The sequence below is a fragment of the Lissotriton helveticus genome, chromosome 5_1, assembly GCF_964261635.1.
Source record: "Lissotriton helveticus chromosome 5_1, aLisHel1.1, whole genome shotgun sequence".
Classification (NCBI taxonomy): domain Eukaryota; kingdom Metazoa; phylum Chordata; class Amphibia; order Caudata; family Salamandridae; genus Lissotriton; species Lissotriton helveticus.
The window spans coordinates 370,179,220-370,197,397 of NC_136065.1; the positions used below are offsets into that span (position 1 = coordinate 370,179,220).

General features: G+C 50.4%; 1 protein-coding gene across 11 annotated transcripts in view; it reads left to right on the forward strand.

Annotated features, from left to right (window-relative positions):
• UBR4 (ubiquitin protein ligase E3 component n-recognin 4) overlaps nucleotides 1-18,178 on the forward strand; it is a 2,329,353-nt gene that overhangs the window by 1,783,520 nt on the left and 527,655 nt on the right. For all 11 annotated transcript variants that reach the window (XM_078642504.1, XM_078642505.1, XM_078642507.1 and 8 more), the window contains 2 exons: nucleotides 2,822-3,031; nucleotides 17,873-18,022. In XM_078642504.1, the coding sequence (XP_078498630.1) occupies nucleotides 2,822-3,031; nucleotides 17,873-18,022 (360 nt within the window). The remainder of the gene's footprint in view (nucleotides 1-2,821; nucleotides 3,032-17,872; nucleotides 18,023-18,178) is intronic.

Genomic DNA, 18,178 nt, shown 5'->3' on the forward strand with positions numbered 1-18,178 from the left:
ATCTGATAGCCTGGAATAAGTGCTTGTACCAGGTCCGGCTCAGAGTCTTGAGTTAGCCATGTCTCAGTCAGGAAGACTGTGTCATTCATGTATTCACTCAGTAGAAGGGACATTTCCAAACTGTGTTGAGGCAGAGACCTACAGTTTAAGAGAAACATTTTGTAGTCTCGGGAATCGTCCTTAAACGCTAGAGTGGTCAGCTCTGTGTTGCAGTGAGGGCAGCGAGCTGGGACTTCCAAGGGGTGGAAGGAGTGACAGCAGCTTGTTTTTACAGGGGGCCGTAGTTGATAAAGAGACCCTATGCTGTAGTGCCTCCTCGGTATCAATGGAGGGGCAGGGGTTGTGGCCCCTGGCCCCGGTCTGCCGCGGACGGGTGCAGACGGGCTTGCCTTTGGCGCGCCGCTGGTGCGCCCGCTGCGCGGACGTGATTAGAGGTTCATTTTATGGACAGAGGAGGGTGGGAGTGAGCCAACCGCAGGTGCGCTAGCCCGATTTCCGTCCCAAGACGAAGCCCAACCCTGACTCTGCCTGTGTCAGTGCCTAATCGCCTGACCGGGGGCGGGATTCACAAAATGCGGCGAGGAGCAGTAGCTGTTTCCAGCGAGAATAGTGAGCGAAGTAATCTAGTCACCAATAAAATTGAGTTATTTTTAAAATCGTGAGTTATTTTAAAAAATATCTGACAGTCTAGCCCCCGGCTTCCGCCTCAGGGGAAAGTATTGTGCTAAATGTCACGAACACGGGTGCAACGTGCGAGCGTGAAAAGTAACCATAGAAATCAATATGCAGGAAGCGTCACCATGGATACGCTGATGGAAGAAGAGAAAACCACAAAGAGCTTCAACGCAATACGCGTGCGCAAGAAGAAGGACTATGACGCTAGAAAACGGAAGCATTGCCAAGGTAACGCTGTGCATGGATACACTGACGAAAGATGAGAAAACTACAAAGAACTTCAGTGTAATACGCGTGCGCAAGAAGTAGGATTCATGGCGCTAGAAAACGGAAGCATTGCCAAGGTAACGCTGCGCACCAAGAAGACTTCACACGCCAAGCCATCAGAGACAGCGAGCACTGGCACAAACGCTGGAAGATAGAGAGACATGAGCTTTCCAGAAGAGGGGCACTGCTTTGAGATACCGTAAAGAGCTGCTTCAATCAGGTATCGAGCATAGACTGAGCCTTTTTGCATACTACTTTAGTACACCAAAGCGGGATAAGCTAACCTAAGATCAACCGTTTGAGCACGCCCACGAGTGAATCACAAACATTTAAACCACAAGTATGACACCAAGCTGCACATTAACAATGCATGTCAACTCCGCATAAAAGAAAGTAGGGCCGGCCCATGTAATATTACACCCTGCGATGTCGGACCCACGAGGTGCATACATGATAACGCACATAACATAGTTAAATAGAATATGTCGTAGTTGAATATTTTCTCTCTACTAAAGGTATAACTCAGTTATTTTTCCTCCAGCTATACAAATTTCTAAATACACGAAGATAGACTACCAATAAAATAAAACAGACGATCCACCGCGAGATTTATCGATCATTATCGGTAGGTCCATGACAATGAAATCTATTCACTTTCCAGACAGTCACAGTGAAAAATAAGCCAACTTATTGGTCTATTCATTTTATTTTATTTTTATCTTTGATATGGACAGCAAATCTCCATCAAGAGTACTTTGCCACAAAAGTCGGGACGGTAGGTAAAATATGAATAAATTAGTTTGCACAGCCTAGTATCTTTTAAGTCCAAAACACAAAAATTAGTTATGTTATCATTCTCCATACAGATTGACTAATGTCCTACCTCAGATACATCGCGCCCTGAAGAAGACCTTACATAAAGTAACGGTCCACAATTCGCAAGGTCAAAACACATTGGCATCACCCTTAGCGGATCAGAGCAATAAAACTTCAAGGGACACTGTTCAAATCAGCGAGTAGAGCTAGAGTGTTCTAGCTTACTCCAACAATGCCTAGAAATAACCCCTGACCCCTAATAGGACCCCAAATAGAGGAAGTGCCTAGAAAGAAATATTTTGGTTTAGGCATAAAAAAGTAGGACTATATAGATATTCGGGGAGTCATATAGAATCAGGTGACTCCCCCGATAATGAGCGTAGTAATTGCCAGAAGTGAATTTGAACATAACGTGTACAAATTTGTAAATATTTGTCTTTTGTTTGCCCAGTAATGTTTATGTTGTGTATATGTGTTGTGCATTATTGTGACATAAAATATTGTTGAGATCATGATGTACTAGATGTAGTGATACTTAATTGATATGAAAGTTTTGTCAAAGAAGAACAAGCAATAAGCACAATCGCAGAGTCAATAAAAGGGACATCTGTGTTTGAATTTTTCGTTGTATGATTTATGGTGTCAGAGGTAAAACTGCTGTTAATTCTCTTTATCTTTTGATTCTGGCCTCTGTCCACCTTAATTGAATCATTCCCCTAAATTTGATATCCAGTTTTGTATATTTTACAGCTTAAATGTGATTTTTTAGATCCAAAATTATACTAATCTGTTAGCTAGGTTCTTTGTTCCTCATTCCTGTTGTTAATTCTACAGATTGTGACTGTAAGTTTAGGCTAGAGAATCATTTTACCACATAATTAGCCTTTACTATATGCTCAATAAGATGTGCAGCTGCAAGTTATGCACATTATCATAGCAAAGACAAATGTTACTTTCTTTAACTCGAATACCAATACAAATGCTCAAAGCAACTGTGTGAATAGTTTCCTTGGCTTGCAAGCCAACAGTTTTGTTACTCTCAGCTCTTTGGTTTTCATTGCAGTCTTCCTCACTAATATCCAGTGCCACTGCAGCTGCCTTGTTGAACTCTGGCGCTGTAGATTACTGCTTGCTTGTCCTGAAATCGCTGCTGGATTACTGGAAGAGTCAACAGGGTGATGAGGAGCCAGTGCCAGCCAGTCAGCTACTGAAACCCCACACTACAGCATCCCCTCCAGACATGAGTCCCTTCTTCCTGCGGCAGTATGTTAAGGTGAGTCCAGGTATATCCATCAAGGCTAACTGCGGCTGACTCCTCTTCATGCATTTAGTTGGTTAATTTTACTGCAGCAGAGATATAACCTCGAAACTTGTTTTATAACTCTCTAGCCTTTTATGCCTTCGTCTAGAAGTCAATTCCGGTGTATTAAACCTTTTATATGGGGCCCTACCAACTTCATTAGCTGTTAGGTTCAAGATCGTGTAAGTCTGTAGAAAGATGTAAACAAGGTTTGTTCGAGGCATATGAGCTGCAGATCACTGTGCATAGATCACCATCTGGTGTTGGGCCGGATGCACTTTGTTGTTGTCCTGGAAAAGTCTTTGGAAGTCACGAGATAGGTGACTCCTCCTTTAGACCATAGTGCGCATGTGCATTGGCTCCATCTTCAGATTGTTTTTTTTCCGCCGTCCGGCTCGGATGTGTTTCTCGCGCTCCAGTTCGGAACCGTCACCGATTCTACTTTCGAAACGCTATCATTCACCCTTTCTACAGTATTGTTTACGATCGCGAATCCAAGTTGTCGCGCATCTCTACAACTTCGACGTCCTCGATTCCGATTGTCAACGAGGGCCTTCGGACCTACTTGGGCTTTGGCATCTGGCTCATGGAAAGGACTCCATTCAAAAAGTGTCCTCAATGTGGGTCGAAGTTTCCCCACACCGATCTGCATGAGGTGTGTAACCTTTGCCTCTCACCGGAGCACGAGGCCAGATACTGTGCAGCTTGCTCCTATTTCCGCTATTTCCGCTCCCAGAAGACCATTCGGGATCGTCCGGCTCGAAGAAAAATGGCTCGCTCGTCAACATCCATTCCCGACGACATCTTCCAGGAGGGCGTCTATGTACCTGAACAGGAGCAAATCCAAGAACCCCTCAGCAGCGGCTCCGAAGTAGAGGACTCTGAGGTCGAAGATTTCACTCCTGCACAGCGTGTCGTAAATAAAGACGTTGACCCTCACTCCCTCCATACACCATCCAAAAAGGCTTCGGTCACACCTTCATCTTCGGGCCCAGGTGCACACTGAAAGACTGCTTCCCATGCCCTGCCTCCGGGCTCGGCAAAGAAGAAGCCTATTAAGCCTTCAGGCGGCTCGGGCTCGAGTGCCAATTGCTGCCTCCACATCCAAGCACTCAGCATCTAAATCTACAAGCACCGACCCATCCACTCCGAAAATACATTCAGAGCCGAGCAAAATTCTGCTCCCTAAAAGTTCGGATCCACGCACTTCGGAGCCGACAAAGACCTCGGAACCAAGAAAACAACCGGTTACACAAACTGCCACAGAGACTCTAAAACATCATGGTTCCAAGCCAAAAGACCACAAAACCGTTCCGGAGTCGGTACCGAAGTCTACCGAACCGAAGAAGTCAGTGCCGAAAGGTCAGCCTCCATCAGAAGAGCTTTTTACACCAGACCCTCGACAAAAAACTCTTCTAAAAGACCCTAAAACTGGTCAGCTCACGCTGAGTTCCAAAAAGAGACCATTGGATACGCCTGCACCGGCTCCACCTTCTAAAAAGAGGTACATTGCCACATCTCCTCTCAGGGTCCCTTCACCACCACCTCCTCCACTTTCTCCCCCACCACACCATTCTCCTACATCATCTCCTCCACCAGGGAATTATGATGACACTTCTGATGAAGGGGAGGGTGCGGATGAGGAGCCATTAGGGGGCCATAGTCCACCTTTTTCTCTTGATCCTTGGAACGACTACAAAACGCCAGACCTCTGTTGGACTGGACTCTTTTTGCAGGGTCATCCCTGAACTTTTTGCCTTCCTCCTGTATTTTGTCTGACCTGTTTTTGTTGGTTTTATGACTCTGGGCACTTTACCACTGCTGATCAGTGCTAAAGTGCATATTCTCTCTTTATTGTAAATTGATGTATGGATTAGTGATTCCATGATTGGCTTGTTTGGTTTACCTGTCAGACCCTAGTACAGTTCACTGAGTGTGCCCAGGGCGTGTAAATCCAAATGCTGCTGGTGGGCTTGCAGCACTGGTTGTGCCACCCACAGAGGCACCTTGTAAAATGTGTCCAAGGCCTGCCATTGCAGAGCCTGTGTGCAGTCTCGTACTGCTATGTTGACTGGGCAAGTACACCCACCTGCCAGTCCCTAAACTTTCCCTTTTCTTCATATCAGACACCCCTATGGTAGGCCCAAGGGCACGGTGCATTGTAAGTATAAGGTAGGACTTGCCCTGGTGTGTGTGGCATGTCCTAATAGTGAATTACAGCCATTTTCGTTTTTCACTATTGCAAGGCTACCTGTTCTTCATAGGCCAGAACGGGCAGTTCGATTATTACATTTTATAATCCTAACTGACTTTGGAAACATGGTAGAATTTCGAGTTTAGTATGCCTGAATTCAGAATGACAAAATACAGTTTTTAGTGAAGTTGGTTTTAACATTCTGTGTTTGAAAATACCACTTTAAGAAAGTAGGTATTTTCTTGCCTAACTATCCAGGCCTGCCTCTGCTAGGTTGTGTATTCCTTGTCTGGAGTTTGAGTGACAGGGTTGGGGGATTCCAGGAGACAGGGTGAGTCCGCCCAGTGGTGAATAGAGAGATCTGCATCTAGATGGGAGAGAGGAGTTGCACCTGGGACCTGAATAGGACTCTGCCTGCCCCCACAGTGCTGACTCCACCCCCTGTGGTGCGCCTGATGTCTCTGCCCTGCACTGTGAAAGGAGAGAAGGAATCATGTCAACAAAGTGCTCCAGGGCTGTGCTTTCCCTCCACAATGGGAGGGAGGAGTTGCACCTGGGACCTGAATAGGACTCTGCCTGCCCCTATCTGAAAGAGACACGTTAGTATTAGATTCCTTACCTTAGAATATCCCCAGGCGTCAGACTGGATCCGGAAATTTTTGCGTAGCAGTACCCTTGCGCGTCGGTAGGCGTCGTCTGCGGCTCCGCGTCCGTCGTCGGCTTCGTGGGCGCCGTGATGACGTCGTCGGAGTACTTAGACGCCGCCTCCGCGTGCTGACGTCAGTTCTTCTTTTTTCCGCGCCAGCAAGCGCAGATCTGGAAAAAGCAGTAACCCTAGTCACTTTTTGACTAACTTTTTAATAATAATAATAGGGGCATTTATAGAGCGCTGAGTTACGCGCACCGGCGTGTCCCCGCGCTGACGATGAGAGGGCATAAAACAGAGAAAAGAGGCTGCTAAGCGGACCAACTTATCTAACATAGAGGTGGGTTTTTAATTTAGCTCGGAACCTCGTTTCTGCTGGTTCCAAGCGAAGATCTACTGGAAGTTTGTTCCAGTGGTTTGGTGCTAGGTGCCTGAAGGATCTGCCTCCCATGCGAGCCTTCTTCACCTTGGGGATCCTCAACAGTCCCCCGCCCGCAGATTTAAGCGCTCTGGCAGGTTCATAAGCTTTTGATCCTTTTTGATTCCTTTTCGAGTCTCTTGACTCCGAAACGGTGCCTTTAGGGATGCCCGGCTTCAAGCATTGTGACGATTGCGACCAGCTGATGTTGGTCACGGATCCTCACCGCGTCTGTTTGTCGTGTTTGGGCGTCGACCACGACGACAAGGCCTGCTCCGACTGCCGGGCCCTCTCGTCGAAAGCCAGGCGGGAGCGGTCCCGTAGGCGCCTCGAACTCCGGCAGTCGGCCCCGCGCCGTGAGAGGTCCCGATCCCATGGGAGGTCGAGGGACAGGTCGCGGGCTCGGAGCCACCACAGCTCCGAAAGTAGGCCGCACTCCTCCGGGTCGAAGTCGTCGTCAGGTAAGAGGCACAAGAAGTCCAAGCGGCGTCATCGCTCCTCGGACTCCCCTCCCCCCCCCCCCCCACGCTCGCGCGATGCGGCCGGTGGGTTCGAGTGACACCGCCCACGCGGCTCCGTCGGAGTCGCGGGCGCCGCGCGCAGCTCCACACCCTCCGGTCCCTGGGCTGAACGCGTCACCGCAGGAGATCGAGCGCTTCCTCATGGCCATGAGGAAACTCTCTCCTCCGATGGGCTCCGCGGCGCCTTCGGGCCCAGCGGACCCGTCTGGGAGCCCTAGCGGGTCGGCGGCTCCGGCCCCGACGCCATCGGGTGCTTCGGCCCCGACGCCTTCGGGCCCGGCGCCGCAGGTCCCCGTTATCCCGACGCCGCCGGTGCCTTCGGGCCCGGCGCCGAGGGGTCCAGTTGTTCCGACATCGCCGACGCCTTCGGGCCTGGCGCCGCAGGATGCCTCTGGTCCTCCTTCGGGATCTGGTTCGTCGCCGGTGGATCTGACGGCCTCCCCGGTGTCTGACCCTCAGGTGTCCCCTCCGGCGCCGGCCTCGGGTGGCGCCGTCCCCGGTTCCACCTTCGTTCCTGTTCCGGCGTCGGAACGGCCCCGATGGGCGCCGCTCCAGAGGCCGGTTGGAGAGTTCCATCTCTACGAACAGGCCCCATTGGATGAGACCCCTGAATTTCAGGAGATGGGTGATGAAGAGGACTGGGAGGGGTCTGAGGACCCTCTGACCAGAGAGTGTCAGTCTCATGAGGACTGGGCAGCTCTCCAGACACTGGTTTTGTCTCCCCTCCTTCCGTGGCATCGGAGGATGGGGCAACTTATAGTGTGGTGCTGATGAGGGCTGCCAAGGCCTTGGGCCTTGAGCTCCCCGTCGCGGCCGTGAGGACTAACCTCCTCACTGAGGTCCTTAAACCGCAGTCAAGCTCGGCCCAGCCTCTGCTGCCTTTTAATGAGGCCTTGACCGACGTTCTGCTGGGCACTTGGTCCAAGCCCGCTACGGGTTCGCCCGTAGATAGGAACGTGGCCAGACGCCACCGCCCGGCCCCGGGCGACCCATGTTTCCTGTCCTCCCACCCTACCCCCGAGAGCCTGGTCATCCAGGCCTCCAATTCCCAGACCGCATTCCCGTCCGCCCCCCCCCGGACCGGTAATCCAAGAGGTATGACCAGTATGGGAAGAAGATCTTCTCATCACTAAGCCTCGGCCTGCGGTCTTCTAACACCGCCTGCCTCTTTGGACGTTACACCCACTCTGTGTGGGATAAGGTCGCGGAAGTGCTGCCAGAGTGTCCGTTGGAGGTACGGGCCATACTCGGCCAAGCCCTTGTGGAGGGCCAGGATGCAGCCAAGTATTCCATCCGGTGTGGGCTGGATACCTCTGACTCGCTGGGTAGAGCGATGGCAATGACGGTGGCGGTCAGACGCCACGCCTGGCTGAGGTCCAGAACACGCTTATGGACATGCCGTTCAATGTCCGTCGCCTCTTTGGTGACAAGGCAGACCATGCGCTTGAGCGTTTTAAGGACTCCAGGGCTACGGCCAAGTCCTTAGGCCTCTCGGGCCAGCGCCAGCAATCGACTGCCTATCACTCCTTTCGTGGCCACGGAAGGGGTGCGCCCACACGTGCCGCCAGCCACGCACCGCAGGGCAATACCCAACGGGGTGGCGGCCGTGGGAACCGCCGTCCAGGTGGTCGGGGGCAGCGGCGAGGTCAGTCCACACCTTCCCCCGCAGCATCCGCCTCAAAGCCCTCCTAGTCCGTGCTTTCAGGCCCATGTGACGCCAGTGGGAGGCAGGGTTCGCCATCACCACCTCCACTGGCGCACTGTCACATCGGACAGGTGGGTGCTGCAAATCGTCCGAAGGGGCTACTCCCTCCCCTTCGAGGCGACTCCTCCAGCCATGCCACCGCAGAACCACCGTGTATCGGGGATCACTTGCGACTTCTGCAGGAGGAAGTTACGGCCCTCTTGGCCAAGGGGGCCATCGAGCGCGTTCCTGGGCCAGAAGTAGGGTGTGGTTTCTACTCCCACTACTTTCTGGTACCCAAGAAGGGCAAAGGGGGCCTACGCCCTATCTTGGACCTATGGGACGTCAACGGCTTCCTCCGGAAGGAGAAGTTCAAGATGCTGACACTGGCTCAGGTCCTGGCTGCCCTGGACCCAGGAGACTGGATGGTAGCGTTGGACTTGCAGGACGCTTACTTTCATATCCCCGTCCTGCCTGCCCACCGGCGCTACCTGCGGTTCATGGTGGGCCACGAGCACTTTCAGTTTACCGTGCTCCCCTTCGGCCTTACCAGCGCCCCACGGGTGTTCACGAAGGTGATGGCGGTGGTCGCAGCTCATCTGCGCAGGTTAGGGGTTTCAGTCTTCCCCTACCTCGACGACTGGTTGTTGAAGGCGGGCTCGCCCCAGACAGTCGTCAGCCACCTCCAGACGACGGCAGACCTCCTGCACCAGCTGGGGTTCTCCATCAATGTGCCGAAGTAACACCTGTGTCCCTCTCAGAAGCTCCTCTTCATCGGAGCGGTTCTGGACTCGGCGCGGTTTCGGGTTTATCCGCCCGAACAGCGGGTCCGGGATATTCAGGCTCTGATTCCCATCTTTTAGCCGTTATCCCGGGTTTCGGTCAGGTTGACGATGCGGCTTCTGGGGCTGATGGCCTCCTGCATCCTACTGGTGCATCACGCCAGGTGGCGGATGCGGGCTCTGCAGTGGGACCTGAAGTTTCAGTGGGCCCAGCATCGGGGCAACCTATCCGACCACGTCCTGATCTCGGAGGGCACTGCGAGACAGCTGCAGTGGTGGCTTACGCACCGCGATTGGGTCAGCGGCAGATCCCTCTCCCTTCCCCAACCGGAGCACGTAGTTGTGACGGACGCGTCCCTCCAGGGCTGGGGAGGCCCCATGGGAGAGGCGGAGATCAGAGGCCTCTGGTCTCCGGCGGAGACCCGGCTCCACATCAACCTGTTGGAGCTCAGGGCGATTCGTCTGGCACTGAAGGCATTCCTCCCCTCTGTCCGGGGGAGTGTAGTGCAGGTGTTCACGGACAACACCACCGCCATGTGGTACTGCAACAAACAAGGCGGGGTGGGGTCGTGGATCCTTTGTCAAGAGGCTCTTTGCCTTTGGCAATGGCTGGAACGCCAGGGCGTGACCCTGGTGGCTCAACACCTGGCAGGTTCTCTGAACGCCAGGGCGGACGAGCTCAGCCGTCGGTGCATGATGGATCACAAATGGCGTCTGAACTCGGACGTGGCGCAAGGCCTTTTTCAGCGATGGGGAGAGCCTTGGTTAGATCTATTCGCCACCGAAGAGAACGCGCAATGTCATCAGTTCTGCGCGTTGGAATTTCCAAGGCGGCACTCGCTCGGAGACGCTTTTCGTCGCGAGTGGAGTTGCGGTCTATTGTACGCCTTTCCGCCTATACCACTTCTGCCCAGAGTGCTGAAGAAGATCAAGCGCGACCGGGCCCAAGTCATCCTTGTGGCTCCGGACTGGGCTCGAAGGTACTGGTATCCAGAGCTACTCAGTCTGTCAGTCGATCCCCCGGTTCGTCTGCCTCTTCAGGAGGACCTTCTGTCGCAGCAGCAGGGGACAGTCCTCCACCCGAACCTGTCCAGTCTACACCTCCATGCTTGGAGATTGAGCGGCGACAGTTGAGGCCATTTGACTTGCCTCCTGAAGTCTGTAACATCATTCTGGCAGCCAGGCGTCCCTCCACAAAGTCGGTATACGCCTGCAGGTGGAGCAGATTTGTGGCATGGTGCACAGCAAAGGCTGTGGATCCTCTTTCTGCCCCTCTTTCTGAGGTTCTTCTCTTCCTTCTTTCTCTTGCTCAGCAGGGCTCTGCTCTGGGCACTATCAAGGGCTACCTTTCTGCCCTTTCAGCCTTTCTCAGGCTACCTGATCAGCCTTCTTTGTTCAAGTCCCCTATCGTAAACAGATTTCTTAAGGGCATCACTCACACGTTTCCTCCTGTTCCGTTTGTGATGCCTCAGTGGGACTTGAACCTGGTTTTAACATTCCTGATGTGCGCTCCCTTTGAGCCACTTCACAACTGTCCTCTTCGCCTTCTGACTTTGAAGACTGCTTTCCTGGTTGCCATCACCTCTGCCAGGAGAGTGAGTGAGCTCCAGGCTCTTTCTTGTACTCCACCTTTCCTTTCCGTCCATCCGGACAAAGTGGTGCTTCGTACCAAACCTTCTTTCCTGCACAAGGTTGTCACGGCCTTTCACATCGGGCAGTCTATCACCTTGCCAACCTTCTTCCCGCCCCCGCATCCCTCTAAAGAGGAAGAGCGGCTCCACCGTCTGGACCCAAAATGTGCGCTCTCATTCTACTTGGATCGCACACGCCAGTTCCGGGTGGATGACCAACTCTTTGTTGGTTACGTGGGTGCTAAGAAGGGGAAAGCGGTGCACAAGAGGACCATCTCCCGGTGGATCATCCCGTGTATCCAGGCATGCTACTCCTTGGCTAGGAAGGAGCCTCCGGTTGGACTGCGGGCTCATTCTACCCGAGCGACTGCGACTACCACTGCCCTGGGCAGGGGTGTGCCCTTACAAGACATCTGTCAGGCAGCTACGTGGGCATCGCTGCACACGTTTGCAAGACACTACTGCCTGGACAGTCAAGTCCGGAGGGATGGCTTCTTTGGCCGTTCCGTCCTCCAGGACTTTCTGGTGTGATTATTGGTTCGCAGACCCACCACCGGGGTTGGTATTGCTGGGGTATCTATTCTAAGGTAAGGAATCTAATACTAACGTGTCTCTTTCAGATGCACAAGTTACTACTTGTGTAACGATACATCTGTAAGAGACATTAGTTAGTATTAGATTCCTTACCGACTCACCCATCCTCCCCTTTCTGCGAACCAATATCTAGGGTTAGGGTTGTCCCCTTCAGGGCCCTAGTTTCAATGGCACCAGTGTTGGTTTTTAACATGGCTCTGCGTTTCTGGCGCGGAAAAGCTGTGTCTAAGAACTGACGTCAGCACGCGGAGGCGGCATCTAAGTACTCCGACGACGTCATCACAGCGCCCACGACGCCGACGATGGACGCGGAGCCGCAGACGACGCCTACAGACGCGCAAGGGTACTGCTAAGCAAAAATTTCCGGATCCAGTCTGACGCCTAGGGATATTCTAAGGTAAGGAATCTAATACTAACTAATGTCTCTTACAGATATATCGTTACACAAGTAGTAACTTGTGCTACAGTGCTGGCTCCACCTCCTGTGGGGCGTCTGATGTTTCTGCTCTGCACTTTGAAAGGAAAGGAGTCATGTAAACAGAGTGCCCCAGAACTGGTTTGGACTGGGGAAAAGCCCCTCTGCCTTCAGAGGACAAAGGATTTTGGGGTATAAATATTGGGACCCTGATAGCAAGAAATCAGATCACTTTTGGACTACAAGAAGAAACCTTTGCTGAGGAGAGCAACCTGAAGAAACTGAGGAGAGAGTATCCCTAAGCTGAACTGCTGCTTGGGGGATTGGCCTGCAGTGGTTGCCTGACTGCCAAAGAAAGGAGAAAGAACTTTGTGTATTTTATTTTCAACTTGGGAGAGAACTAGCTCCCTGAATGAAGTCTCAGGACCAGTAGACTTCACCAGCCTTTTTGGATTGCTGCTGGAAACGCTATTTCAGTGGCTACAGAAGCAGGGAGCTGTGACAGACTCTCACAACCGGCCCGGTGTCCTGTAGGCACCGCATCGAACAACGTCTGCATCTTGCAATGTAATCTCTGAGCTCACCTACTCCATCCTGACGCCGTCACCGAGCCGTTGCCTGCACCGTAACCTGTGGACACCGCGACGTGCAATGCCTTGCTACACCGACTCGTACTGGTCTAAACCACGCGGTCACTGTTGCTGACTTAGAGTCCTGTGAACGCATCGGAGTTAGGCACCGCCTCACACGCTTCGCAACGCACCACCTGACTCGTACTGCTGTCCGGACTGATCTACGCCAGCTCCCTAACTCCGGCTCTGTCACCAAACCGCCAGCTGCAAGCACCGCAACTAAGCACCGTCTCACCCTTCAACGTATGCCTTGGACCCACCGACTCCTTCAACGGGCTGCTGCCTGCAACGCCTCGAGGGACAACGAGTCCTGCAACGCTTTCTTTTCTGCACCGCGACGAACTCCTCAAGTAAAGGTACTGTGACGGAGTCTGTCGGCATTTGAGTGGGCCCGGATCGGCGCGGTCCGCTGGATTTGTTACTCTGTGTTATTTCAGCAACGTTGTAGCCGGACAGGGCTACCGACTCGCACAGATCTTTGATTTAAGCCTTTTTAACAAGAACTCTTGATTTTTAGTAGTACTGTGGATTATTCTTATCGTTTTTAGTCTTGTGGTAAATCTATATAAAAGATACTTATTTTTATAAATATACAACCTATGTGGTGTCCATTTGTAGTGTTGTCACTTGGTTACTGTATGTGTTCACAGATGCTTTACACACTGCCTGTGAGATAAGCCTGTCTGCTCGTGCCAAGCTCCCAAGGGGGTGAGCAGGGATTTTTTTTAGGAGGATACCCGCTTACCCTGACTAGAGGAGAGGGTCCCTATTTGTCACAAGTACCTACCTGTGCCAACTAGAGAACCCCAATTCTAACAACGCCCCTAATGTTCCACAGGAGGATATCTTCCCCTCTAGGCCTTCCCCTCCAGAGGACACAACATGTTTTAATCAGCTACTTCACAGAGCTGCCCAATACCATGGGGTTAGTTTACACATAGACCCAGTGGAAAAGGATCTCCTAATGGACACTTTTGATACCTCACAAAGGTCCACTTCTATTTTACCCATGCTAAAAGGGGTCATCAAGCATGCACCTGAAGTATTTAAAGACCCTGTAAGGACAAGAGTTATTAACCCCAGGATTGAGAAAAAGTATAATGCTGCCCCTGGGGACCCAGCTTATATTAAAGGACCAGTACCTTTAGATTCACTAGTAGTTTCCAATGCTAGGAAGAGAGCCAACTCTGACATCTGGGGACGCTCCTACCCCTGATAAAGAGTCCAAACTATTAGACGCCTCTGGCAAAAGAACAGCGTCACAAGCAGCTAACATATGGCGTATCACCAACTCTCAAGCTTTGTTAGCTAGGTATGTATGATAGGGCACATTACAATGAACTTGAGACCCTATTGCAGCACCTACCAGATAAATATAAGAACAGGGCCAATAACCTCATTCAAGAAGGAAAGATCGTCACTAACCCCTCCATTCGTTGTGCTCTGGACCCAGCAGATACAGCCTCCAGAGCCGTCAACACAAGTGTACTTCAGTGTAGACATGCTTGGCTACGCATTTCAGGTTATAAACCGGAAGTACAAACTTCCATTTTAAAGCAGCCATTTGACCAGGAACACTTATTTGAACCTATAGTAGATTCATCCCTCAAAGATGAAGTAAAAGACAGATATAGCCAAATCTATGGGAGCCTTGCAATCGCAAGCTCCCAGACGTTCTTTTCGTTGCTCTTTCTACATAGGCACCTCCAGAGACTCCTCCTCCGACAACCCTTCCACCTCTTACAAGACTCCCACCCAGTCTACATTCACCAGAGGTTACCAAAGAGAAGGCTACAGAGGCAACAACAACAAAGGTAGAGGCAATACCAACAACACCTGATCTGCCTCCACCCCTATCCAATGACTTCCCTCCGCTTCCCCCAGACCATTCCACTCCGTTCGGGGGAAGTTCCTTCCTGTCTGGAGCAACATCACCACAGACAGGTGGGTGAGACAAATCATTCAAACAGGTTACTGTCTAGAACTCATTTCTACCCCACAAACATACCACCCAGGCAGTACCCAATGTCACTAGAATACTTATCACTGTTAAAACAGGAGGTCATCTCTCTCCTGCAAAAATATGCAATAGAACCAGTGCCCCTCAATCAGCAAAACCCAGTGGTTTACTCCCTGTACTTCCTCATTCCAAAGAAGGACGGTTCTCTGAAACCCATTCTGGACCTCAGACCCTTAAACCTGTGCATACAATCAGACCACTTTCACATGGTCACTCTTCAACAGGTCCTTCCTTTACTCACACAAGGCGATTTCCTTGCCACTCTAGATCTCAAGGACGCCTACTTTCATATTCCCATTCACACCTCTCGCAGGAAATCTCTCAGGTTTGTATTGGACGGTTTGCATTATCAATTCATTGTTCTCCCATTTGGAGTCACCACAGCACCCAGATTCTTCACCAAGTGTCTAGCAGTAGTGGCGGCTCATCTAAGAAGGCAGCATATTCATGTCTACCCCTACTGAGATGACTAGTTCATAAAAGCCAAGTCATACAACCAGTGTGTACACCACACTCATGCCACAATCCAACTGCTACATGACTTAGGGTTTACCATAAGCCACCCAAAGTCTCATCTACAACCGTCCAAAATAAAATAATACCTCGGGGCTACAATAAATACCTCAAAGGCACTTGCATATCCCAGTCCAGCCAGGATAGCAAGCATACAAAGCCTAGTCACAAAGTTTCAACCGCAACTCTCTTTTCCAGCTCGAGTGTCCATGCAACTAATAGGGATGATGGCCTCTTGCATATTCATAGTACCTCATGCAAGACTCCAGATGCGTCCCCTAGAAGAATGTCTAGCACATCAGTGGAACCAAGCTCAAGGTCAGCTGACAGAGCTGGTGTTGGTGGACGGTTGCACGCATCGCTCTCTGCAGTGGTGGAATACCAAAAACCTTTCCAAGGGTCAACCGTTCATCGAGCCAGTTCCACAGATTGTACTAACAGCGGACGCATCGCTCTCCGGATGGGGAGCTCATCTTTTGAATCATACCATGCAGGGCATGTGGACACCCCAACAAAAGTTGCTCCACATCAATCACCTTGAGTTACTAGCCATATTCCTAGCACTTAAGTCGTTCCAGAAACACATTCTGGGCAAAGCTGTCCTAGTCCGCACGGACAATATGACAGCAATGTATTACATACAAAAACTGGGCGGAACGCACTCCCTACAACTCTCCAAACTAGCACAAAGCATATGGAGATGGGCTATTCCTCAAAACATTTTTCTCCTTGCCCAACTTCCAGGAGTCCAGAACACTATAGCAGATCTGTAAGTCGTCAAACGCAACAGACTCATGAGTGGGAACTTCATCCGCAAGTTCTTCAACCATTTTTCCAGTTGTGGGGGCACCCAGAGATAGATCTCTTCGCCACACAAAAAACGCCAAATGCCCAAGCTTTGCCACCAGGTATCCACACCCATTGTCCAAAGGCAATGCATTATGGATGAATTGGTCAGGCAAATTTGCATTCGCTTTTCCGCCTCTCCCACTCATTCCACTGGTGGTACGCAAACTGCAGCAACACTCACTGACCCTCATCCTATTTGCTCCAACATGGGCCAGACAACCGTGGTACACCACATTTCTGGAACGATCAGTAGTACCGCACCAAAAACTACACCTCTCTCCACATCTCCTAACCCAGACCCATGGAGAGATCAGACGCCCAGATCCAGCACAGCTAAACCTAGCGATCTGACTCCTGAAGTCCTAGAGTTTGGTTACCATAACCTTCCCCCTGATTGCATGAATGTTGTCAAGGAAGTTAGACGCCCTACCACTAGAGCTTGCTATGCAGCCAAGTGGAAACGATTTGTTGTATGCCCCAACAATAACAACATCAACCCCTTAGATGTGTCAATCCAACACATCATAGGTTACCTACTACATCTCCAAAGGTCTAACCTAGCATACACATCTATTAGGTTACACCGTGCTGCTATAGCAGCCTATCAGAGTACCTGCCATCCAAGCCTTTATGGAAGGACTCAAAAGACTAATTCCACCCAGGGTACCAACCTCACCTGTATGGAACTTAAATATTTTGCTCACAAGACTAATGGGTCTTCCATTCGAACTCTTGCACAAATGCGAATGGCAGTTTCTCACATGGAAAGTTGCTTTCCTAGTGGCCATCACTTCCCTTAGAAGAGTCAGTGAATTACAAGCACTTACTATTCAAGAACCATTTTTACAACTCCATCATAATAAAGTGGTTCTCAGGACAACCCCAACATTTCTTCCTAAAGTTATTTCTCCCTTTCATCTTAATCAGTCTGTAGAGTTGCCAATATTCTTCTCGCAACCACAAACAGTCTCAGAAAGAGCTCTTCATACGCTAGACGTGAAAAGAGCACTCCTTTATTATATTGACAGAACAAAACCTTTTCGTAAAACTCAACAACTTTTTGTATCCTTTTCACCACCACATAAAGGCAATCCTATATCAAAAGCTGGAATTGCAAGGTGGATTGTCAAATGCATTCAAATTTGCTATCAAAAAGCAAAACATACGTTATCTATAACCCCTAAAACCCACTCTACCAGAAAAATAGGGTCTTCAATGGCTTTCTTAGGGAACATTCCCTTAGATGACATCTGCAAAGCAGCTACATGGTCTACACCACTCACATTCACAAAACACTATTGTGTAGATGTGCAAGCAAAGCAACAAGCTAGTGTGGGCCAGGCTGTACTCAACACATTATTTCGAACAACTGCAACAGATACTGGTTGTCGCCGCTAGGGTGGATTACTGCTGTACAATCTAAGCACAGTGTGTGATCTGCAGCTCATATGCCTCGAACGGAAAATGCTACTTACCAGTATGCATCTGTTATTGGCATGTAGAGCTGCAGATTCACACAAGCCCACCCGGCTACCTTTATTTGTTCCAGTATTATCTTATTTAGATACAGCATACATGGGCATCTTTTCTGTCTCTAACAAAACTCCATCATTTCACTAACTGGCGAAAAAACAATCTGAAGATGGAGCTGATGCCCATGCGTACTATGGTCCAAAGGAGGAGTACCCTATCTCGGGACTTCCAAAGACTTTTCCAGGACAACAACAATGTGCAAACATCCGGGCCCGCCCCCATATGGCGATCTATGCACAGTGTGTGAATCTGCAGCTCTACATGCCAAGAACAGATGCATACTGGTAAGTAGCATTTTCCTTACTTAGGTTTATGTAGCAGTATTGCATCTTTATTCTTAGTTAGTGGATGTGTAATGAATCCCGCTTACTGTTCTCCTCAGGGTCATGCTGCTGATGTCTTTGAAGCGTACACACAGCTGCTGACGGAGATGGTGTTGCGCTTACCTTACCAGATCAAAAAGATTGCTGATACAAACTCCCGTATTCCACCGCCTGTCTTTGACCACTCTTGGTTCTACTTTCTCTCTGAGGTAGATGTTGTTACTGCCATGTAAATTAATTGGTGAGCCTGATTGTGCAATGCAACTTTACTTAAGTAAAATATGTATGTATTGTATTGTGGTGGAAGTGTTGCCAGTGACCTCACTATATCTTGCATCTTTCATCTGAGGGTCCTGTGACTCCTA